Here is a 16,339-nt window from a genome sequence, read left to right as displayed (position 1 = left end):
AAAACTTGTGGGGAAAGAAGAAAAAATTGTAATCAGTGCTATTTTCTTTAACTTTAAATAAATTAAGAATCCATTTTAAACATTTTCTGTGTTGTTTTGTCCTGTAACTTTCCTTTGTTCCCATCTGGCAAGACGGTCATTTCATATTAAATTTTCATGAGTCCTAATTTGGCACTGCTATCGGACATGGTTATTAAATGGATTCTGGGATCACTTGCCCCATATAGTGCTCTTTTATATTGTGGATCTTCCTTTCATGTGGCTTAGTTTGGATTGAACAATTTCACCAATGCACGTAAATTAATAGCCATAACCATAAATTTCCACATGCATATTTTGAAACAGATGCTTACTAACATAACATAATGCAGCAATATAATTGTAGTAACAAAATTTAAGTTCCAAAATGTTAATACTCGGCAGTGAATGCAAGAGTCATAGGTTAACTGTTAATAGTACTTGTAATGGGAAAAGTTTCACAAGGGATATTATTTCTGAAGAGTAATCTTTTGCATTCTATATTGCAGACGTTGTTACGGCTGGTCTGACTAGGTCCAAATTGTACTTTTTAGAAGACTTTATTCCATTTCCCTGACATGCTACACATTAAATGGAATGTTTCAGGATCGTGCTGTAAATTTTGCTTCCCCCAACCACCCCCGCCCCCTCCCCCGCACTCTTACACATGGTCAGTGTTTCTGTAAATTAGTCTTTCGTCCCCCACCTGAGGAAGGACATTGTGACTCTGGGGAAGGTGCAGAGAGGGACAATGAAGATGACCACTGGCCTGAGATTCTTTTCTTTATTCATTCATGGGATGTGGGCATCGCTGGCAAGGCCAGCATTTGTTGCCCATCCCTAGTTGCCCTTGAGAAGGTGGTGGTGAGCCACCTTCTTGAACCGCTGCAGTCCGTGTGGTGATGGTACTCCCACAGTGCTGTTAGGGAGGGAGTTCCAGGATTTTGACCCAGCGACGATGAAGGATCGGCGATATATTTCCAAGTCAGGCTGGTGTATAGCTTAGAGGGGAACGTGCAGGTGATGGCATTCCCATGCGCCTGCTGCCCTTGTCCTTCTAGGTGGTAGAGGCCGCGGGTTTGGGAGGTGCTGCCGAAGAAGCCTTGGCGAGTTGCTGCAGTGCATCTTGTAGATGGTACACACTGCAGCCACGGTGCGCCGGTGGTGGAGGGAGTGAATGTTTAAGGTTGTGGATGGGGTGCCAATCAAGCGGGCTGCTTTATCCTGAATGGTGTCGAGCTTCTTGAGTGTTGTTGGAGCTGCACTCATCCAGGCAAGTGGAGAGTGTTCCATCGCACTCCTGACTTGTGCCTTGTAGATGGTGGAAAGGCTTTGGGGAGTCAGGAGGTGAGGTCACAGAATACCCAGCCTCTGACCTGCTCTTGTAGCCACAGTATTTATTTGGTTGGTCCAGTTAAGTTACTGGTCAATGGTGACCCCCAGGGTGTTGATGGTGGGGGATTCAGCGATGGTAATGCCATTGAATGTCAAGGGGAGATGGTTAGACTCTTTCTTGTTGGAGATAGTCATTGCCTAGCACTTGTGTGGCACGAATGTTACCTGCCATTTATCAGCCCAAGCCTGAATGTTGTCCAGACTTTGCTGCATGTGGGCATTCATTATCTGAGGATCTGAGATGATTGAGCTATGAAGGTAGACTTGATGCCTTGGGTTTGTACTGACTGGAGCGACAGAGACTTAGAGGGGATCTGATCCAGGTATTTATCATGCAAGTAGATGGTGTGTTTGAGGTGATGGGGACAGCTGGAACTAGGTTATCTGTAAAAACCGAGGAAGCAAAGGCTGGGGTTTAATGTCTGTGAGTTTTACTGTTCCTAGACAATGATTGACCAGCGGAACAGACTTAATACTTGCAGTCCCTCAAGAAACCATTGGATGATTTCTGGGAAACAAGGTGATCACAAGATGATTACGTACCAGGAAGGCTAGTCGGCCCTTCCTAATTTATCCATCCAGCGATATACTAGAGTGCCCCCATTGTCGTGTCCAATTGTTTCTTAAATGATTCCAGACTTTTTGCCATCACCACTCTATATGGATACAATCCATACAGTGATCACTGTTTGTGTGAAGAAGAATTTCTTGACATAAGTCCTAAATCTTTTACTAGCTTGAATCTGTGTCCTCTTGTCCTACTTCCACAATTTAATTCATGGGTACAGTAGTGCAGTGGTTATGTTACTGGACTAGTAATACAGAGAATGTGTGTTAAAATAGTTTGAGAATATGAATTTGCTTCTTCTCTTCTCTCCCTTCCATAATTTTTTGCCCTCCTCTCTTCACCCTCCTTTCTCCTGTCTTCACCCTCCTCTCTTCTGTCTTTGCCCTCCTATCTTCTCTCTTTCATCCCGATCCCACCCGCCATCCTCCACATCATTCCCACCAGGTTCGGGTGCCAGTCGGACCTGGCGTATGGTAATAAGGCCCAGGAATTAAAATGGCCCGGGCCTCGTGTTGGTGAATTGGAGTGAGCCTGCCGTCTGCCTTGTCGGTTCCGCACTGACGTCCAGCCCCAGGTTAAATCAGGGCTAAAATGTCTGACCTGAAAATGGGGATTGTATTACGTGCGCACACCCTGGTCCAAATACACCCGGCCTCTAACTACAGCTCACCTGAAGACAACATTTGGTCATGACTCCCCTGTGTGTAATGTCAACGATGATCGACTGGTAAATAAATAGATTGTTTTGAAAAGCATATATGTTGACTGTTCCTTTTGGTCTTTGTCGCAGTGTGAATTCCACCATAGACATGGAAGTTTGATTTCAAATACCAACTTGATGTCTAATTTGGGTGCCATCTGTTGCTATGTGTGAAGTGCTGCCTTTTTTTTCATTGTTGAGCTTACTGAATGTTCATCGGACTTGGTGCATTTCTCGACAAGCTTGGAATGAATGCCGAGAGGACCATTGATGCTAGTTTTGCCTGTGAACGGGGCAGTTGTACCTCAAGAGTCAGGTTATCCGCTGGATGCTGTCCCCTTAAAATGACAAAACACAGCATAAGAACTGAAGTACAGCCTTCACCTTTTGGCAGAATGGCCTTTTACCACCAACGGACAATTTTAGCAACTTGATCTGTAGCTCTGCTGGGAACCTAGAAATTCTCTGCACAGGAACATGTTGCATTGAAGTCTACTGTCCTACATTGAGAGTTGGAGAAGGGAAAATCAGCCAGGATTCCTGCTACTGATTGCTGTCTAGCAGCCCTGCATGGAAGTGTGTGTGTGAACATAGACTCATAGAATCTTACGGCACAGAAGAAGACCATTTGGCCCCTCGCGCCTCTTTGAAAGAGCTGTCCAATTTAGTCCCACACCCCAGCTTTCTTCCCATCACCCTGCAAATTAGTCCTCTTCAAGGACGTGTCCAATTGCCTTTTGAAAGTTCCTATGGAATCTGATTACACCACCCTTTCAGGTAGTGCAGTCTAGATCTTAAAAATCCTCTAGTTCTATAGCCAATTTTTAAAAATCTATGACCTCTGGTTACCGACCCACTTGCCAGAGGGAACAGTTTCTCCCTACTTGATCTATAAAAACCCCATATAATTTTGAATACCTCTCCATTTAACCTTCTCTGCTCTAAGGAGAACAATCACAGCTTCTCCAGTCTCTCCACATAACTGAAGTCCCTCATCCCTGGTATCATCCTGGTAAACCTCTTCTGTACTCTATCCAAGGCCTTGACATCATTCCTAAAGTGTGGTACCCAGACATGTACACAATACTCCAGCTGAGACCTAACCAGTGATTTGTAAAGGTATAGCATGACTTCCTAGTTTTTGTATTCAATGCCCCTATTTACAAAGCCAAGTATCCCATATGCTTTGTTATATGCCTTATCAGCTTGCCCTGCCAACTTCAAGGATTTGTGAATCTGCACCCCAGGTCCCTCTGCTCTTGCACCCTGCTCAGAATAGTACCATTTAGATCATACTGCCTCTCCATGTTGTTTCTCCCAAAGCGCATCACTTCACACTGATCTGCATTAAATTGCATCTGCCATGTGTCTGCCCATTTCACCAGTCTGTCTACATTCTCATGAAGTCTGTTACTATCCTGCTCACTATTTACTGCGTTGGAAACAAGATTGGACTTGGCTGTGAGGCCCTTAACCCAAATAGCCTGCCAACAGTCACCGTGAAATCTCATAAGTGAATAATGCCTACTTGGGTGAAGTACCGGAGGGTGATTGGCACCTGTAAAACTGAACTCTATAGGGTGTCAATTGGCAGGGGTGGGGGGGGGGGGTTGAGAAATGTGTGAGAAATATATGTAGATATATATAAATATATTTAATGAAAAGTAGGATCCTTGAGCTTTAGTGGATTTCAATGGAAATAAAAATGGGGAGAGATATAAAATGGGCTGCCGACTCACTATCACTATCGCACAAAGTCAAGATCTACCCTGGGATGTGTAAAATCAGTATTACATTTTAAATTATGATTTGCTTTCACAGAGCCGCAGCTCTTGAGCAGTTTAAATCTTTGGGTGCGGAGCCATTGGAAATGAATGTTAAAGAGTCTGGAGAAGGTACAGGAGGTTATGCCAAAGTAATGTCCAAGGAGTTCATTGAAGCGGAGATGAAGCTGTTTGCTAAGCAGTGTCAAGAGGTGGATATAGTCATCAGTACGGCCCTTATTCCAGGTAGGATATTTTTAAATAGAAATATTCAAATAAAGTTGGACTGTTTGGAGGTCAATATACTCATCCTACTATTTATCACATTGCAACAAGTATATTGTCTGTCAGCTCAACACAAAATTGGATTTATGGCACAGTCATGGAGAAAACTGCAGCTCGCTCTGGGCTTTTGAAATAAGTAGAAGTTGCATGGATGCAGAACAGAGGAACAGTCAAGCAAAACATGTATGTGTCAATGCAAAAAATAAGAGGAGTTAACTTTTGTTTGAAGGAACATCCTGGAACTCGCTGCTGACGAGGGTGGTGGAAGCAGAGACGATCAACGATGTCAAAAGGAAATTGGATAGACACTTGAGGGAAATAAACTTGCAGGGCTACGGGGATAGAGCGGGGGAATAGGACTGACTGGATTGCTCTACAGAGAGCCAGCATGGACTCAATGGGCCGAATGGCATCCTTCTGTGCCATAATGACTCTATGACATCCCTATTTGGTATTCAGTCAAGTGAATGTGATTGCGTTTGGGGAGTTTAATGTCTGAGAAAAATAGAAATAAAGAAGCAGGAAGTATCAGTACTGTCGCTGAGTTTTTAAAGTATTGCCTTCATCGTTCTTGGAGTGATGGCATTCCTCACACCATAAGAACTTGTCTAATCCTGATTGGTTCTTAACATTGCATGGCTTTGTTTCATGATCGCATTGGAATTGCCTGTTACATGATCCCCTACTATTGCGCTGTATAAAGGCACAAGACCTACTAGCCTACTTCTTTCTGATGTACTGTGATATCCGAGTGGTAAAGTCCGACACTGAGATAAGCGAGATATAAGGAAGAAAACCCAACTGTTTATTACACGGTGTAGCAGAGAGACATAGCTCTTACAGCTGCAAGCAAAACACAGTATTTCTAACTGCACGAGCACCAAGATGGAGGATCCCCTCTGAGTCATACCCATAATGCAATGCCACATTACCATACTAACTGGTGTACCAGGACATTACCTTAAACACTGGTAAATATGATCCCTTTGTCTTTGGCTCCATCTGGTGGATAACTTAACATTACATCCCAGATTACTATATCTACAATAACCTAAAACAATTTTCCTGAAAGCTCCCTTACCATAAAGCATCAGACCACTCTCCTGTTGAATTTGCCCAAAGGTTCAAAGGCATGAGAAGCTTCTTGAACATGTGTGATATTTGAGAGGAAAAGGTTATACCTGGGCCACTCCCGCTCTCCCCGACTCTCGCTCTCACTCTCCCCGACTCCCGCTCTCCCCGACTCTCGCTCTCCCCGACTCTCGCTCTCCCCGACTCCCGCTCTCCCCGACTCCCGCTCTCCCCGACTCCCGCTCTCCCTGACTCCCACTCCCGCTTTCCCCGACTCCCGCTCTCCCCGACTCCCGCTCTCCCCGACTCTCGCTCTCCCCGACTCTCGCTCTCACTCTCCCCGACTCCCGCTCTCCCCGACTCCCGCTCTCCCCGACTCCCGTTCCTGCTCCCATCAACCACTTCACCGAAGCGTACGAGGGAATGGGCCTTACATTAAACATCCGTAAGACAAAGGTCCTCTATCAACCTGCCCCTGCCACACAGTACTGCCCCCCGATTATCAAAATCCACAACGAGGCCTTGGACAATGTGGACCACTTTCCATACCTTGGGAGCCTACTGTCAACAAGGGCAGACATCAATGACGAAGTCCAACACCGCCTTCAGTCTGTCAGTGCAGCCTTTGGTCGCCTGAGGAAGAGAGTGTTTGAAGACCAGAACCTCAAACCCGGCACCAAGCTCATGGTCTACAGAGCAGTAGTGATTCTCGCCCTCCTGTATGCCTCAGAGACATGGACCATGTACAGCAGGCACCTCAAATCACTGGAGAGGTACCACCAACGCTGCCTCTGCAAGATCCTGCAAATCCATTGGCAGGATAGGCGCACCAACGTCAGTGTTCTCGCTCAGACCAACATCCCCAGCATCGAAGCTTTGACCACGCTCGATCAGCTCCGATGGATGGGTCACATCGTCCGCATGCCCAATACGAGACTCAAAGCAAGCGCTCTACTCGGAGCTCCGACACGGCAAGAGAGCCCCAAGTGGGCAGAGGAAATGCTTCAAGGACACCCTCAAAGCCTCCTTGAAAAAGTGCAACATCCCCATCGACACCTGGGAATCCCTGGCCCAAGACCGCACAAAGTGGAGGAGAAGCATCCGGGAAGGCGCCAAACACCTCGAGTCTCTTTGCCGGGAGCAAGCAGAAGCCAAGCGGAAGGAGCGCACGTCAACCCAAGCACCCCACCTACCCGTCCCTTCAACCACCGTCTGCTCCACCTGTGACAGAGACTGTAGGTCCCGCATTGGACTCATCAGTCACCTGAGAACTCATTTTTAGTGTGGAAGTAAGTCATCCTCGGTTCCGAAGGACCTAAGAAGAAGAATACCTGGGCCAGTGGAACACTGCTGGGAGCAGCATCCAAACCGGCCCCACAGGGCATTAAATGTCTCAGTAAACCAAAACTGGTTTATGCAGTGTTATTCTTGAGAGCACCCTCATCGCCATCATTTCCCTCATTAGCTTTCTCCAGAGTCCTTCTCCCTCAAACAGATTACTGAAACATCAGATGAGTATGGATTCCCTACAGCCCGAGTGTCAGGCACTAGGCCCATTTTAAATGGTAATTGGGGTTCTATGACGTCAGTATGACCCCGATTAATATTTTTGGACTGAACTAGCTGGAGCATGCGCCCGCCACACTCTGGCCAGTATAAGCTGGCAGCCCGGCCCAAGCGGACTCGAAAGGTGAGTTCCTCTTCATTTTCATAAACCTAACCTTGACCTCTGTTGTTCTGTCTCTTCTTTCCAACCCCCCCAAGGATTCTACCTTTCTATACTTGGGTAGAACAAATAAAGGACAGAGACACGATAAGTTGCGAATCCATGTGCTTGCTTTATTAGGCCAGAGCGCACTGAGCATGCTAGTACCAAACCATGTGATAATACATTACAAGCACGGAGGCTGGACAAGCCGCCTAATATTGCAGCGGCCTGGAGGCAGCCCCCCATCCCTATGCCTGGGCAATTTAAACAAGGGCAGAACACAAAACTGGTTTGGTCCTCTTTGCGTCAGCTTTAGGCGGGTGCCACAGCTGCTCTGCCGACTTACCGCCCATTTCATGCAGTAGTCGAAGATTGACCCCAACATGTCTTTGTTAGTAGCTATGGGTTAGCTGAGGTACCAAGCTCTATCTTGGAAGAAATTGCCCACTGTTGGGCACGAATAGAGAACAACAACAATAACTTGCATTTATATAGTGCTTTTAACATAGTAAAACGGCCCAAAATGCTTCACAGGAGTGTTATCCGACAAAATTTGACACTGAGGCACTTAAGGAGATATTAGGACAGGTGACCAAAAGCTTGGTCAAAGAGGTAGAGTTTAAGGAGCGTCTTAAACAGCAACAACTTGTATTTATATAGCGCCTTTAACGTAGTTTTAAGGAGCGTCTTAAAGGAGGAAAGAGAGGTAGAGAGGCGGAGAGGTTTGGGAAGGAATTCCAGAGCTTAGGGCCTAGGTAGCTGAAGGCACGATCGCCACTGGTGGAGTGACGAAAATCAGGGATTTGAATTGGAGGAGCACAGAGATCTCGGAGGGTTGTAAGGCCGGATATTCTGGATTTATATCATTGATGCAACGAGCAATCGCCCAGCTAGTTTGTCTGCAAGTCTCTGGTATATATTACGTTATTGATTAAGCCTGCTGAACACATAAAGACTTTAAAGAACAGTGGATTCTGTGCCCAAAATGGGTAATTGTCCAAGATTAGCTAAAAGGACGAGTATCCTGGAGTTTTAGTAAGGAGAAGTTGGTCCCAGTTGAACCTGCGCATGAGGAATTAATTAGAAGAGAATCAGATAAGACCGATAATAACTAAGCACTTAAAAGAGCTAAAAGCTATACAGTACTTATCTCTTCTAAACCTTGCTTTAAAACTGCAGGCCCTGTGGAAGTCAAACAGAAGTGACATTGGCAGTTTGGAGAAGTTTTCTCATAACTACAGATTAAAAAGAAGTGGACTGTTGCGCAGATTCTGGGCCTGATCGTGCAGCATGGGAGCAAAGGGTCATGTGGGAGGCGGGGGTTGGGGGGGGGGAATCCCATGATCTAATGGGGGGAGTGTGATTTCCAAAACCAGTTATTATTTCGGCAGGTTCCCACAGTGTGTGAGGAATGCCTGAATGGCAAAGCGAGTACTTTTTAGTCTGAATCCTTAACTATGGTCTTGTAAGCGAAGCAATCAGTGGACCATTACTCTTAGTCTTTCCTCGCAGCAGGAGCTTTCATGTTGACAAGAATGTCCAGGCTCAAGTCTCCCAAATGCAAGAGAGACTTTTGAGTTCTGATTCATTCAGGAAGCACAGCTCAATCTTCAGGCAGTGTTGGTGAAAATCACTGTATTTTCATTAACGACGGGAACGGTAACATAGTGGTTATGTTACTGGACTAGTAATCCAGAGGCCTGGATTAATGATCCAGTAGACTTGAGTTCATAATCCCACCATGGCAGCTGGGGAATTTAAATTCAGTTAATTAAATAAATCTGGACTAAAAAGCTAGTATCAGTAATGGTGACCATGAAACTATCGGATTGTCGTAAAAACCCATCTGGTTCACTAATGTCCTTTAGGGAAGGAAGTCTGCCACCCTTACCTGGTCTGGCCTATATGTGACTCCAGACCCACAGCAATGTGGTTGACTCTTAACTGCCCTCTGAAATGGCCTAGCATGTCACTCAGTTGTACAGAACCGCTACGAAACACAATAATAAGAATAAAACCGGACGGACCACCCGGCATTGACTTTAACATGAGCATCAGGCACAACAACAGCACACCCAACCCAGTCAACCCTGCAAAGGGGCTGAGGTGGAGAGGGTTAGCAGCTTCAAATTCCTGGGTGCATTCATTATGGAGGACTTAACGTGGTCACATCACATCGACGTCATAACGAAGAAGGCATGCCAACGCCTGTTCTTCCTCAGGAGACTGAAGAAATTTGGAATGGCCCCCCAGATTCTCACCAACTTCTACCGGTGCACCATCGAGAGTATCCTGTCCGGCTGTATCACTACCTGGTATGGCAACTGCACCGCCACAGACCGCAAGGCTCTACAGATGGTGGTGAAAGCTGCACAACATACTATAGGAATTAAACTACCTGCTGTCCAGGATATCTACCCCGAGAGGTGCCGGGGGAAGGCCCTGAGAATCATCAAAGACGCGAGCCACCCCAGCCACAACCTCTTCGCCCTGCTCCCGTCCGGTAAGAGATATCGAAGCATATGGTCTCGTACCAGCAGGTTTTGAAACAGCTTCTACCCCCAGGCAATAAGACTCATGAACGAATAATTTATTATTATTTATTACTGTTGTTTTATTTATTATTACTGTATTTCTATTAGTATTTTTATCATTGCTATGCCATATTTATTCCAATGTTGGGAGGACTCGTAAAAATCAACATTTCATTGTGCAGTACACACGTTTGCTGCATATATGACAAATAAAATTGAATTGAATTGAAAGTCATCCTCACTAACGTCTGGGGACTTGTGCCTTCATCGTCGCTGGGTCAAAATCCTGGAACTCCCTCCCTAACAGTACTGTGGGAGTATCTTCACCACATGGACTGCAGCGGTTCAAGAAGGCGGCTCACCACCACCTTCTCAAACGAAATTAGGGATGGACAATAAATGCTGGCCTTGCCAGCGACGTCCACATCCTAGGAACAAATTTTAAAAAATTAACTATGATGAAAATTAGGACTATACTTTTTATGAAGCTTTTAAAAAAAGACTAAAAATTGAAAAAGATTAACAAGATTAGTTCGAAGGCTAAAACAACTGTAACAAATGTTGGAACTTGAATGAGAGTTGTAATTTAAGTATTAGTTCTCGAGATTTCCTGTGGTATTTTGAGTTGTGTGAAATATTAAATAATTCTGACTTATTGAAAAAATGAGGTAGTATGGAAACATGGGAAACAAAAACTAAGTTGGGGGATCTGATAGAGGTCTTTAAGATTATGGAAGGGTTTGACAGGGTAGATATAGAGAAGATATTTCCACTTGCGGGGGAGACCAGAACTAGGGACCATAAATATAAGATAGTCACTAATAAATCCAATAGGGAATTCAGGAGAAACCTCTTTACCCAGAGAGTGGTGAGAATGTGGAACTACAAGGAGTAGTTGAGGCGAGTAGCATGGATGCATTTAATGTGAAGCTAGGTAAACACGAGGGAGAAAGGAATAGAGGGATATGTTGATGGGGGTTAGACGAAGAAGGGTGGGAGGAGGCTCATGTGGAGCATAAACACTAGCATAGACCTGTTGGGCCGAATGGTCTGTTTTAGTGCTGTAAAGAAAACAATGTAAATTTTTAACAACGTTTTTATGATTGAACGTAAATGTGACTAAAATTTAAATGAAAGAACTGTCCAACATGAGGACAAATTTTTTTAAATGAAGGATTTGGGGTAAATTGTCATCTTCAGCACTAAGGTTAAGACAAAAAATTATCCCTACAACCAAAATAACACTAAACGAGAAATAAGAAGCCAGAACAAATCTAAAATCATTTCTAGGGCTAAAACAACCTGCGTCCAGATAAGAAAAAGAATTTGATTTAATAGAGATCAGCAAAGATGAATCCATCATTCAATACTGACTCATCTGACTATATCAGGCATCAGAATTCTCTTAGACTCATTCACCTTTGCCTGAGACAGCTTGCAAGACTGCTGAACCCCCAGTTCCTGCACTTGCTGTCCCCTCAGACATTGGTGTTAAAGCGGGACTACAGCCCGGAAATGTGAAAACTTCCTTTCGTAAGATGCAGCCTGCCAATATTGACACATTCCTGGGGACCACTGTCCTAACATTCAAACGGCACTGCCAGTTACTTAAAGCAAAATGGTGCTAACATTGCAGAAAATATTTTTTTTATTAATGAATGTATGCTAACAGAAATAAAATGCTATCACACAACTCAGAGATCTGACAACTGACAGAAGATAATGATTTCACAGGGCCGCACTGATCCCTTATGGACTACCTTGAGTACAGGGACACCAGTTTGTAAACCTATGCTATATAGCACTGAAGTCTTCAACCTGCATACAGACAGTGCTATCACTGTGTTTGGGTCAGTTGTTTGCATCACCTTACAGTAGCCACCTCCAGGTCAACATTGGTGTCAATCATATTCGGAATTTTCACCAGTGTTTAGCCTTCAGAAAGCAGACCTTAAAGGTAAACTCATGCGGGAGTCACTGCTTACACAACATTCACTAAACGCCTTTCAGTGGTGAAGGTATTTATCAGATTCCAGCACTTGCTGGTCTATCGATATCTCTGACAGAGAACCCTTCTCACAGTTTCATAAGAACATCCGTTCAACAGGTCTTAATTCTTCTGAGGAAACCAGGTTTTCTTGTAAATTTAGAACACTTCTACCTTTTACAGGATCTCAACTTCAAACTATTTGAGACAGTCTCATTTACCGAAGTGGGGTCATTCAGTCAGAACGCTCTCGCCTTTGAATGGGAAACAGGATTAAGGTTCAACATTTTGTGATTGTCAAATCATTGTAACCCGACGACATTGCTACTGGAATTCTTCAGGGATGTGTCCTCGGCCCGGCCATCTTCAGCTGCTTCATCAATTACTTTTCCTCCATCGTAAGGTTGGGGTTGCTCACTGATGATACCGATGTTCAGGGTCACTCGCGACTCCACATCTACAAGGCTCAAATCAGGAGTGTGATGGAATACTCTTTGCTCGGCTGGATGTGTGCAGCTGCAACAACACTTGAGAAGCGCCACACCATGCAGGACAGAGGAGTCCACTTGATCCTCGCCCCTGCCAGTGGACTTAATAGTCACCCACTCCACCACCGCCACACTGTGACTGCAGTGTGTACTATCTACAGGATGCACTGCAGCAACTTGCCAGCTTACTTCGATAACACCTTCCAGCTCTGCGGATTATACCACCAAGAAAGATAAGAACAGCAGTGTCATGAGAACACCATCACCTGTAAGTTCCCCTCCAAGTTGCACACCATTCTGACTTGGCTCATAGGCTGCAGCTCCTTCACCATTGCTGGGTCAAAATCTTGGAATTCCCTACATAACACCATTGTGGGAGTAGCATCAGCACAAACACTGCAGCAGTTCAAGGGGAAGGCCCACCACCACCTTCTCAGGGCAAATGGAGATGGGTAATAAATGTGGCCATACCATTGTCGCCCACATCCTGAGATCAAATTTAAGAAAAAGTATGTTAAATTTTGCATTGTGGTCACCAACCTACTTTCCATTATTCTGAGAATTTGAGATCAACCGAGAATCAGTGACACCTTTGACAGATAGACATACCTTTTAAAAAAATAATCGCCCCTTTAGTAAAATGATTCATCTACGCTTGGTTAAGTGAACAGACCATCTAGCTGAGATCCGGAACTTACCTTGTGATGAGCTGCGGGTAAATTATATGCTACTACTCCATGGTGCAGTATATTAATTTGCGGTCAGACTTACCCAGCTTACTATTTCTATACCAGTCCATACCATATTATTTGGCCTTGTGTCCTATAACTTAAGCCGCATGTATGGTAGAGTGGTCTTTCCTGTTCTTCATTTTTGTATGAACATATCACCTGAGCAAAAGATTAAAAATAAAATGAAAACAGTCAGATTTGCTGAATATTAAAATTATAAACTAATATTTCTGATGGAAATCAACTTAGTCTGAATTTCTATAAATGTTTCTCTCCAAATGAAGATTTCTAGAAAAGAAATAGTGTTGTAGAAATGGACTATTATTGTCTTAATGCTAACTTCAAGTCCTTAGAAGTGTTGGGCTATAATTGTGTAGGTTGCTTGAAAACTAAAAGGCCTAGAAATTCAGTTGTTAGCGCCAGCCGCTAGCGCCTTAAGAGGGCGAGAAGTGGGGCGCGAAGCGGCTAGCGCCCGGGCGCGGCGCGATCTGCACCTCTCGCGAAATTCAGTTAAGATTTAGTGCCGGCGCAAAACCTTTGCGCGCGCTCAGCTGCGCGCGCAGATCCTGACGTCATTTCATGGTGCAACGCCCTTTGTGCGCCCCGAACTGGAACTTCAGTGGCGTCGGCCTAATGTGCGCCTGGCGCCCCCAGCGACTGGTAAAGGGGAACGGTTCCCAGTCGCTGCGGGGCGCTGGGGGCGCTATTTAAAGGGGACTCCTCCTGCATTATAAGTGGCAGCCATTTTGTGCCAATCCTGTGTGAGAGAGAGATATTTGGAGAGAGACAAAGGCAGAGAGCTTTCTGCTTTGACTCAGCGCTCGCACAGGTACTTCTGGCTTCAGGTCAGAGCTTTGAACTTGGATTAACTTTCAGTGCCATAGCCTTGAGTCGCCACATATAATGGGGGCTGCAATGGGTGGAAACGTTGGCTTTCTGCATTGCATTCAAAGGGCTCAGAGACGCCGTGAGAGAGTGCCAGTCATGGCCAGACGGAGAAGGGCCAACAGGCGCCGGCACAGGAGGCCTTACCCACCCAGGGTATACCGCCTGCAGTTCTCATATCTGAACATGTCTGAGGAGCAGTGTGTTCGGAGGCTGCGATTCAGAAGGGAGGTGGTGTGATGAAATATATTCCATTCATCACTGCCTGTGACTGTGGTCGGTTTCAGTGTCATTTCCCTTCCCCCAGTCCTCATTGTATTATGTATTGGAATGTGCTGGAATGTGCTGTGTGTAGGGCTCCGCCCATACCTGGCCCCTTTTGTAAGCTGGCTCAGTCTGGCCTCAGCCTCCAGAAGGAAGACATCTCTCTCTTTTACGTGTTACTTTCTAAGTTAATAAAAGCCTTGTTTTGTTTCGCTAACATCGAGTCTCGGAACTTATTGAGGCACATCAATTTTATTAACTTATTTTTCAACACTATGGACCAACTCCTGAAACCCAAACGTTTGGATTTGGATCAACATGCTCCGGACGCATCAGCACGCTTCGGACACTGGTTTGAGTGTATGGAATTCTTCCTGGACAATTCCGCAGCCGTCAAAGACGCTACGGACGCTGCTAGGATGAGACTTGGAATTCTGCGGAATTGGGTAAGCCACCGGGTTTACCCCCTCATCCAAGACGCCGATACGTACCTGGCCGCCTGCGACATCTTAAAGGCGCATTACCAGCAGTCTACGAATGAGGTGTATGCTAGGCATCTACTCGCTACTCGCGCACAGCGACCTGGGGAATCGGCGGAGGAGTTCCTAAGCATCCTGAAAATGCTTGGCAAAGACTGTAAGTGCCGAGATGTAAAAGCCGCAGTGTGCACCGACGAGCTTGTTCGCGATGCCTTTATCACAGGCCTCAGCTCCACTTACATCCGGCAAAGACTGCTGGAAAAAACGGGGTTGGACCTGAAACAGGCTGCGGACACCGCGCGGTCCCTGGATGTGGCCCAGAGAAACTCGGACGCCTACTCTTCAGCCCGCGCCGTCCACGCCGCCATGTGCGCACCAAGGGTGCCGCCATCTTGGAAGGCATCTTCCCTGCCCGGCAGCCCGACACCGGCGGGGCCCAGCTCTCCCCCCAGAAGCCCTACGACAGCCGCGACGCGTCAGGGACCCAACTGCTACTTCTGCGGGCAGCCAAAGCACACCAGAAACCTGTGCCCGGCGAAAGGCACCACCTGCTTTAAGTGTGGTAAGAAGGGGCACTTCGGGAAGGTGTGCAGAGGGAACCCCGCCGGAAAACCAACCGCCGGAAAACCCGCAACCGCCGCGTGTGCGCCGTGGGAGCGGCCATCTTGGACGCCATCTTGCCCGACCTCGTGGGGTCCGCCATCTTATGAGCAGACAGCGTGGACGCCATCTTGTATCGATCAGGGCCCTACAGTGGCATCGGTCACAGTGGACCAGACCAGGCCGCACCCGCTATCCAAATCAATGGTGGACATCGAGGTAAACGGGTGCCGGGTTAAATGCTTAATTGACAGTGGAAGCACGGAGAGTTTTATCCACCCTGAACTGGCACAGCAACTCTCCCTAAAGGTGGTCCCTACTCAGGGTACCATCTCTATGGCTGATAAAACCCAGACATCGACCATTCTGGGTTACTGCACGGTACAATTGGGCGTTAACGGAACTGTATACGATAATTTTAAAGTGTTAATCATGAAGAACCTATGTGCGAGCGTGATCTTGGGCCTGGATTTCCAGTTCAACCACCAAAGCATCACGCTCAAGTACGGTGGGTCCCAGCCGCCCCTCACAGTGTGCGGTCTGGCTACCCTGAAGGTAAAGCCACCTTCGCTATTCGCGAACCTTACCCCTAACTGCCGGCCAATAGCGACCAAAAGCAGGAGGTACAGCTGGGAGGACAGGCGGTTTATCGCGACCGAGGTAGACAGGCTCCTGAAAGAGCGCATTATTGAACGCAGCAACAGCCCGTGGCGCGCCCAAGTGGTAGTGGTAAGGGGTAGCGAGAAGAAACGGATGGTGATCGACTATAGTCAAACGATCAACAGGTACACCCAACTAGACGCCTACCCGCTACCCCGCATATCAGAAATGGTGAACCAAATCGCCCAATACCGGGTGTTCTC

General features: G+C 46.3%; 1 protein-coding gene across 1 annotated transcript in view; it reads left to right on the top strand.

Annotated features, from left to right (window-relative positions):
• LOC147123425 (NAD(P) transhydrogenase, mitochondrial-like) overlaps positions 1–16,339 on the top strand; it is a 285,712-nt gene that overhangs the window by 115,522 nt on the left and 153,851 nt on the right. The window contains exon 6 of the mRNA XM_085972697.1: positions 4,503–4,690. Within this exon, the coding sequence (XP_085828823.1) occupies positions 4,503–4,690 (188 nt within the window). The remainder of the gene's footprint in view (positions 1–4,502; positions 4,691–16,339) is intronic.

The sequence above is a fragment of the Somniosus microcephalus genome, chromosome 2, assembly GCF_052327205.1.
Source record: "Somniosus microcephalus isolate GS21.2 chromosome 2, FLI_Smic_1.0, whole genome shotgun sequence".
NCBI classification, from domain to species: domain Eukaryota; kingdom Metazoa; phylum Chordata; class Chondrichthyes; order Squaliformes; family Somniosidae; genus Somniosus; species Somniosus microcephalus.
This window is presented reverse-complemented; position numbering and strand designations above follow the sequence as displayed.